This window comes from Symsagittifera roscoffensis, chromosome 2 (assembly GCF_963678635.1).
Source record: "Symsagittifera roscoffensis chromosome 2, txSymRosc1.1, whole genome shotgun sequence".
In the NCBI taxonomy this organism is placed as follows: Eukaryota; Metazoa; Xenacoelomorpha; order Acoela; family Convolutidae; genus Symsagittifera; species Symsagittifera roscoffensis.
Window position 1 is genome coordinate 65126763 of NC_087063.1, and position 9191 is coordinate 65135953.

Below are 9191 nucleotides of genomic sequence, written 5' to 3' on the forward strand. Positions count from 1 at the left end.
TAAAAACTTCTAATGAACATTTTTGGTCTATTTGCCTCTTTTGAAGCTTTCTGGTCATTAAAAAAATGATTTAAAACTTTCGATAAAAAATGCTTATCATACAATTTTTATGTATGAAAAATATAAGATAATCATTTTGTCATAGAAAAAATAAAGTTTTCAAAAATCACCAAAAAACGTGTCTGTGTAACGTGCCTGTGTAAAAAATTTAAATAAGTATATCTATGGTAGAGGGAATTTTGACTATCAAAAACATATTTTTAATTTCGGTCGGAAAAAATGCTTATCATGTAGCTTTCGTATATGAAAATTGTATGATATGCATTTTTTCATAAACAAAAACACAATTTGAGGTAAAAAAAAGTTTTTAATCCCTTTTTTGGTTGCAAACTTGCTTTGCGCTTTAATATAACATTTACGAAAAAAAAATTTGCACGCAAAATTTGACTTTTTGAGTTTATAACGTAGTGCACGATGAGGTTTTGACCCTAAAAATCCAAAAATCATAAAAAGTGTTTTTTTTCTAAAAACGATTATTATTTTTTTGCTATGATAAAAATAAATTTGTGAAAAAACTGGCTTTTTTCTCTATCTTATAATTCCATGTGAAAATGTTATAGTTCACATAAATGGCTAAACTCACCAAATGCAGTTTATTTGCGTGGCAACTGCCAGTTACCCGGGTTGAAAAAAAATGCTTATCATACTCTTTCACACAATTTCATAGAGTCAAAGCAATTGTATGATGGACAATACTCTGGAATTAAAATTTGAGCTTTTTCATCAGTCTTCTTATCCCCAAAATTGCATGAAAATAGCATGATAAGCAATTTTTCCATGCTATGAAATTGTATGATAAGCATTTTTTCCATACTATGAAATTATAAACTTCATGAAGCAGCGAAGCGGAATCATTTTCGTTGTTTCATATTTTCAGCTAGAGTGCAGCAGAGTTTTACCATGTCCAATTAGAGAAATAAATTAGACAAATATTCATGAAAAAATTAATTGCAATAACTCATCATATTGGCACTGCTAATAACAAATTGATACATTTCAATCTTCGAAATGGGGGACGACTTTTAGTAGACCGACATTTTACCAGGAGAATTAAAACCTAGGCCTTTCAATGGACTTGATAAACAAACTTGATTGACAGATACAGTGGCGCAATCACTGTCTCGGAAATAATTATCTCTTCGCTTCTATGCAAAATCTTGCACATTTCAACGGCCGTGTCCCTCATGTCAAACCCAATCGAAAATTCAAATATCTCAGAGAAATGAAATCGAAATAAAATAAATGTTGACCGATTAGAAAATAAGCAAATACAGGAAATTTTATTTGTAGTTTTTATGAATATGGTCGGAACTTTCTGGCCTACTTGCACAGCAGCCGGCTATCCTTGGTGACCTTTTTTGTTCTCCTCGAGAAATCAGGTACCATAAATAATTATGGGAATAGGTTGAGTGATATATCATATTGAAGCCCTTTCAGTCGCCATTCGATTAACATTTACAAAACTTTAAAAAAATTCCTTGTCGCGAAAAACCAGTTTAAAATTATTGATTTTCGACCTGATTTTGATCAAAAATCGCGCGCCGAAAAACCGCGATTTTTTGGTCCCTCGAAAAATTCCTAGATTCGCGCCTGGGTTTTGTACTAAAACTGTTTTCCAATTGGCATCTTTTACTATGACTGCCGAATGTGCCTAAGTTTTAATCGCATCACGCAGAAAAAAAAACATTGATTTGAAAAAAAAAGCTTTTTTGTATTTTTTATGAGTATGGTCGGAACATTCTGTGCTTCTTGCACAGTTACTGGCAATCCTTGTTTTACATGGGAAAAAGTTCATCATATTATAGAACTAATGGTTTTGAGTTCAAAAGTCTGACTCATTCTCTTGGCACTTCATTTGTTGTTCATATCTCATTTCGAGACTGTGGATTCTATATTGTACATTCTTGATCTTGTCAGTGAGGTTGGCTCCCTTTCTTTCTTGGCAATATTTTATTTCAGGTGGTCGTAGAGTGAAATTTCTTAGTGCCGAAAATGCAGATGCACTCGAAGGATGAGTCTGTTAATCAGTAGAACCCTTTAAAATGTAACATATTCTATTGTGGTATCCGTTGGTATAGAAGCTGGCGATTAAGGATCTATATTGGATCTATATAGAAGCTGGTGATTAAGGATCTAGATGGCGGTTATATTTAGCATCAGCGATATTGAGGCAGTCGTCGTGGAACATTTGGTTGAAGAGCGCAGAAAGGTCCGTCTTTGAGAAATCATGAAATTTGCCATGCTCAACAAAAACCAACAAAATCGAAAACTTCAATTACGATTTAATTGAAATTTTTGATTTTCCTTCTTCAATTTCATCGTAGTTTCAACTGCCAGTTGTTTACTTCTATCTGCTTCGTTTTTTGTTTCAATCTTTTCAATAATAAAAAAAAGCCCTTTTATAGGGATTTGTCTTCGAACCGCCCTTATTAGCCAATCAGATTTGAGTATCTCTTCGTAGTTTTAAACAGTTGGACAATCAATTTTCAAAACTCCGGAAATTCCCTCAGAAACAGTTTGATTCTATTAGAAATTTATAAACTTTTAAAAATTTATTTATTTAATAAAAACTTTTTTTACTTCAAACCCAAACAAAATGTTACAAGGACAAGAGGCTTTGCAATTAGTACTTGAGAATATTTCGACAATGACTACCGGTACTTATGGATCAAGCAGAACGAGGCCCACGAATGCGAACCAATTCTCAGTTGGAACTTTCTACAATGTAGTTGAGAAAAACACTGCGCAGAGAGACAGCCAGTTGGCGAAATTTGACATGAGAAATCCAGCTCCTGGTAGCAGCAGTCCAGTGCCGAATGTGACTGAGCATGTGACTGTGCCGTCTTCCGAACATGTAGCCGAAATTGTTGGCAGACAAGGTAAGTTTTGAACATACAACATCAATCTGATTTCAGTGAGCCTTTTTGAAGAGTTGTCAACGTAGTTCAGATTCATTATTTTGTTGCGATGATTTTTTATTATTGTGTCAGAACCAGTCTCAGAATTGATTTAGGCTAAAGTTTTCGCGGTTTGACTTTGATTTAAGCTGAGATCATTACCCTACTATCGTACCGCAAAACTGTAAAGGTAGCAAAAAATGTGATGGATTGCAAGTTTCGATTGCAAGATCGAGTTTAATTTCAGCTTTCTGAGCTGAATTAAGTTTACTTTTTGATCTAGTTTTCTCATTGGGTTGACTTAATCGAAAGTGTCAATCAATTTTTCTTGAAATTCAAAGAGCTTCAAGGCCATCTATTTGTATTGACTCTTTTTAACTGTCTGTTGGCTACGCTCTATTTAATATAGAAGTGTTTTCCGCTAGGTTGCAAAATCAAGGCCCTGAGAAACAAGACGAATACCTATATCAAGACACCAGGTAGAGGGGAAGATCCTTTATTTGTGATCACGGGGCAAAGAGAGAGTGTTGCCTTGGCTGTTCAAGAGATTCATCAAGCTAGTGCTCATTTCACAAACATAAGGGCTCAAAGAAATAAAGGACTTGCGCCTCCAGCTCTCGAGGGACACGTCACTGATAGGGTACGGCAAAATTTATCTCTTTGTATTAATCCTCATCAACTGCTTTTGACAGTTTCAAAAGTAGCTTTATTAATTCAACTCCGTAGTTGCTTGAAATTTTTTGTCATTAACCGTCTAATTAAAGTAGGTCCAAATTTTTTAAAGATTTTATTACTGGTTCGATGATTGCTGTCAAAATTTTTTGAGCAACTGCGTAGTTGGGAACTACTATGATAGTGGTCCCTCGAAAAAGCAACTATGATAGGCAGGTCACGCATGCATTTCGCATTTTATAATTTTGAGAATTAATTTCGCATAAATTATTCACTTCAACAATCTCGCGGAAATATGTTAAAAATTATAATTACTGTATTGTTTAAAGATAAAAGTTTGCTCGCTTCACTTTATTTTACGATTAAACAGGCATATTTGGATCGACTTAATTCGTTATTTGTCATCAAAACCCACTTGGAGTGTTTTTAATTTTCAACCTTTAACTGGCGAGGGAGAGGTTTTAAGAAGAAACAAAACAAAAAATTTGTTTGTAAGCATACTGCGACATTTTTCTGAATGGCGAGATCATGATTGTTGAACGACTTGAAAGCTCTGTGTCTAATTCTCAAGGGACCGCTCTATCATAGTACCCGTAGTTGAAATATTCAAGCCAAAAAGATCAACTAGAATTTTTTGAAAGAATAGATAAGTTCCGTCTTTATATCTTGATATGGAAAGTTTCGTCGATGAGAATCATTATTCGTAACAAGGCATATTTAAGATAACATCAGCCGTATTTTGAAAGTCCTAAAAACATTCCTCAACATCAATATAAATTATGAAATATGAAATTCTATTTTACGAATTCCCAAGAATTTTTTTTGACTGGGTGAAGTGATGAAAAGAGGAGTGAACAAGCTTTAACCTGACAATTTCTGACCTGATTTATTTATTAAGAACGGTTTCTTGAGTGATGGCAAAAATATGGGAAATATTCCGAAATGTAGCGTTGAGGATTGCTGTTGATTTTTGACAAATCGGAGATATTTCTGCAATGATTACGGGATTTTGCCATATGTAAAGTTCGTGTTATCTTTCAATTATTTTCGGCTTTAAAGCAGTAGAATTGTTTTGGGCGCCCAATTTTACATAACCTAAGTTGAAAGTTTTTGTTGGAAGTTTGAGCATATAGTTTTGATTTTGTTATATTTGATTTCTTTGTAAATTCATTACCGAACAGCAAAGCATTAAACAAAAACGTGATCGAATTATGGTTTCGAAAATGGATTCTTATTGTTAAAAACTTACCTAATGATCATACTATCTATTGATTGATCCAGTTTTCTCATTGAATTAATTTATCACAAAAGTGACAATCATAAGTTTTTCTGAATTTCAAAAAGCTTTTGAGGCTGCACTTGAGTTCAATTGACGTAATCAAACACTCCAAATACGAACGTGGAAATGCGCGAAAAAACGTGAACGATTTCTAGTTTCGAAAGTGGAATAAAAACTAACTATTGATCCAGTTTTCTCAAATTGAGTTCATGTTATCAAAAAAGCGCCAGTCATAGATTGTTCTAGAAATTCAAAAAGAGCTTAAAGGGCAAGCTATTTAATTTGAAATTGAAATTGGAAATATGAGATTTTTTTTATTTACTTGCGTTCATTACTCTTTTTCCAATCTTTGATTGGCTATGTTTTACGTTGAATTTTGTTTAAGAAACAAGATGTTTCTTTTGCGCTCATCGATTCTTTTCCAAATGTCTGAATATTCTTGTAAACTTTTAGGAATGATTTTTTCAACAAAATAAATTAGTATCTAAAATCAGTAGAAGCTTGGCGATGTCTATGACCGCAATTTTCCGTGAGTTTTTCCTAATTCCTATTTTGGCGCTGTTTAATTTTTCTCGTTTTCTGCTTGTCATGATAACGTATAAACAAAATTTCCCGAGAGCTGTTGATCTAAAAGGAAGTGACTTTCTTTTAAGGTCAAGTTGTTCAGTCAACGCTCAATTTCGATAGTGGTTTCTTTTCAATTGGAAAAGCAGTCTCTAAATAACGCTCTCCTGAAAAATAGCATGGCAAGAAAACGGACCTTGACAAGTGACGGGCCCTATAAATACCTATCATTTGGGTTACTTTGTCAAAAATGTTAGGCAACGTTCTAAGATAAGGGTTGGAGAGTTTTGGGGAGAGATACCTCTATTTTTGTTTCCTTGTTCTATTTGGCTAGGCTTCAATCTTGCAGACTGATTTTAGTGGAAACCGGCTCAAGTAAAGTTGAACTCAACCCAAAGAAGGGATTTTAGGGGCTATTAATAATTCCAGTCTTTACGTGACAGATATCTGACTAACGTAATTTCGACCACCTGGAAAAGAGCGTTTGAAACATTCGGCGTTTATTTTGAAACGGTGTGGTTCCCCTCTGAGTCAGTAAATGTCCGGAAACAAGGTCTGGCTCGATCTTTGAAGTTGACGGCTTTTCCTTATAAGGAGTGTTTGTTTGATTTATAAGTCATGGATTACCCAAATAGTCTCGCTCCATAGGAGATTCTGTGGTTTTAGGCCGAAATTAAAAGTTGTCAATTCCATTTTTATTGTTTCATTAATTCGAACATTTGAGGTGCGCACATTGTATATATTGATCAATCGGCCCGTAATAAAGACTAATTCATACCAAATGGCAACATACATGGCTTAAATCGAGTTAAAAGGGAATGGGTCGTTTCACGGCCTCGGCCGGAGGAATAAATTAATGCCCTCTCGGAACGTAAATAGTTTTCTGGGTCTTGATCTGAATTGAACCGCGAATGTACAGAAATGAATCTTTCAAGTGGTATAAACTAAACATTAGCGCTTTGATCGTGTCATGTTTACAGGGACGTTTCTTTTATCTTGCCGTTGTTTCATGTCCTGTTTTGAACCGAATTTATCCGTTGGCCGAGAGATTTTGAAAAAAGATTGTAACGAGCGTAATGCATAGCCAAATCATAGGCTAATGTAAGGTCTTGTCTGAATTTTTAATGATATATAATTTAAAAAGATTTTTAAACTTATAACTCTTAAATTATCTTTTGTAGAAAGGGATAATTGAAATAGCGATACAGTGGATATTCCTGTTGCGGTTCTTTTGTCTTCAAGTAGATAATCTGGCTCAAAACGAGACGCCAATTAAGTAAATTGTTCGCATAATGACTTAAATGTTTTTTTGAGGCCCCTGTATAATAGTTATCCCGCTGAGATGCAGAACGTAGAAGGAAGGAATGGTAGCTAAGTTAAATTCACTATGTAAACATTGCTTTCCCGTGACCCATAAGTAAATACCGGAACTTGCTCAGTCCTCTTTAACAACGGGACCGTGAAGCAATTTAGTTCAATTATCTAATTATTTGGCGCAATAGCCTCAATTAATTGGGATTAATTCTTAAGTGATCTTAACTGTAAAGGAATGTGATTAACTTATCATCCTGCTGCAACTTTCGAGCAGGAATTGAGAATAATTTCAGGGGAAAAAGGAAAGCATGAGTGATTTGATTTTTGCTTCCCAGGTGCAAGTACCATACAGAGTCGTTGGCTTAGTCGTGGGACCGAAGGGACAGACGATCAAACAGATCCAAACCAAGACTTCCACCTACATTGTCACTCCAAGCAGGGAAAGGGAACCTATCTTTGAAATAAGCGGTCTGCCGGAAAATGTTGCCAAGGCCAGAGAGGAAATTGTGAGCTACATCACGGTGCGAACTGGAATGTTCTTGGAGGAAAGCGCCATTGGACAGCTGACTTTCAACGGTGCTTCAAACAGCGTGAGTTTGACTGGCAAGACTCCGACTGGAATCTGGAATCCTTCCAAACAGGATATCGATGAATTCGAAAGCGTATCTGACGCTTTGACAAGTGCAATGAGCGGGCTTTATGGAGACAGCATGACCGCAAGAACTACACAAGCAAGTGTGCGGCCGTTCACTGGAAGACCCATGACAACTTTAACTAATGCGATCGTTTCTTGTTCTGGAGTTAGGACCTCGGCGGGGTCGAGGCGAGAAATGGAGTTCAGCGACGAAAACCGAGATCCTCTCAGAAGCACCGAGTTCAGGGCTGCGACTGAGTCGATCTCGAATCTGCTGAAAAGCCCAATGCAACTGCAAGACTTGAACATTAACACATACAACCCTTTCAATTTGGACAGCGGAGCCTGGCTGCAGCATAGAATCAACAGGAATGAGTCACCGGCTGAACGAGGAGAACCGTTGTCACGAAACTTGGGAGCGGATTTTGACTTCGCAAGCATGCCTTTCAGATTGAACGATGCAGCCAAAATAAGCCCACTAAGCAATGACGGGTCTCAGCACTCTGACCCAAGCAGCGAGTCCAGTGGAACTAGTCGGGGGTTCGGCAATGGGAGTCCATCCGGTTTGCACCCAGCAGTTTCTCGGATTGCCGATCCAGTAGCGAGCAGCTTCGGTGTTTTCATGCCATTCGGCAGTGAAGTTAGCTCTGCTTCTGGACTGCATGACGCTATTGGAGCCAACACTTGGGTGCTGTCTCCTCCCAGGCTGACCTCACAAGTGCGCAAATCTCAGCCGGATGTTAGCAAGTGTGGTATCGGAATGTGCAACGAGAGAATTAACTGCACTTTTATTCCGTGCGGACACAAGACGCTGTGCTATGGCTGTGCCAAGGAATACATTGGACTGCCATGTCCCTCCTGCTACGACATCGTGAAGACTGCCTTGAGAACCTGAACAACTTTTTAGTCACTCCTTTTGAAGTGTATTTGAAATCTTGATCTGATTTTAATATTGACGTTTTGAAATTATTTGACATGAAAACTGAATCTATTTAAATGCTGCTTTATGTATGTACGTTGCATATAGTATTCTATTTGACATAATTTGTGTCTGTGCAATCAAAATTTCTTATTCAAAGCCCCGAAAAGGCTGCAGTATCAAGTGCCTTAAATTTGTACCTTATTAAAGAACGGATCTACTTAATCAAATCAGTGCTATTTCTGTTGTACGTAAATTAAACCTCACTATTCCTTGCCATTCATAAAAGCTTCTATGTTACGTTCTGTTATGTTGATACGAAAGTTTTATATTTACCAAATTAAATCTCTGTCAAAAATGAAACGATTGCTATTATTGCCAAGTATGTATTTATGCACAAGTATTTAATTTGAATGTGAAGTCATATTCATATTTTAAACCACTGTTCAATATTAAAAATCTGCCTTAAACGAACTTTTACCCTATTTATATTGAATTCAGAAGTGATTTTACAAAAACTTTTTGAATCAGCATTGAAAAAAGATTTCAAGCTCTAAACTCGGCATTTGGGTCACCTGTACTCACCAACACCACCTGTACACACACAATCTACAAAGTGTAACGTATAAACGAAATAATTTCATTGACTACATCGGAACATACAAGCCATAATAAAACCTCAAAAGCTGTTTAGGTTCTCTGTTATCGTAAATAATCTTCAGAAAACATCAATTACAGTAGAGACGGAAAAATACAACGCAAACGTTTCACCAACCTATTTAGTTGACTAAAACTAAGTAGACTCAAACTAACAGTTGAAACCAGAGACTTCAAAAATAAGCTGTGCAGGCG

The 9191-nt window shown here is 36.2% G+C and overlaps 1 protein-coding gene across 1 annotated transcript; it reads left to right on the top strand.

The window, feature by feature from the left end:
• The first annotated feature begins 2522 nt into the window (after positions 1 to 2522).
• LOC134840115 (RNA-binding protein MEX3B-like) lies at positions 2523 to 8839 on the top strand. The gene is made up of 3 exons (XM_063855807.1): positions 2523 to 2939; positions 3383 to 3597; positions 7122 to 8839. The coding sequence occupies exons 1-3, from the start codon at positions 2657 to 2659 to the stop codon at positions 8313 to 8315; spliced, it is 1692 nt and encodes a 563-aa protein (XP_063711877.1). The 5' UTR covers positions 2523 to 2656; the 3' UTR covers positions 8316 to 8839.
• The last annotated feature ends 352 nt before the right edge of the window (positions 8840 to 9191 follow it).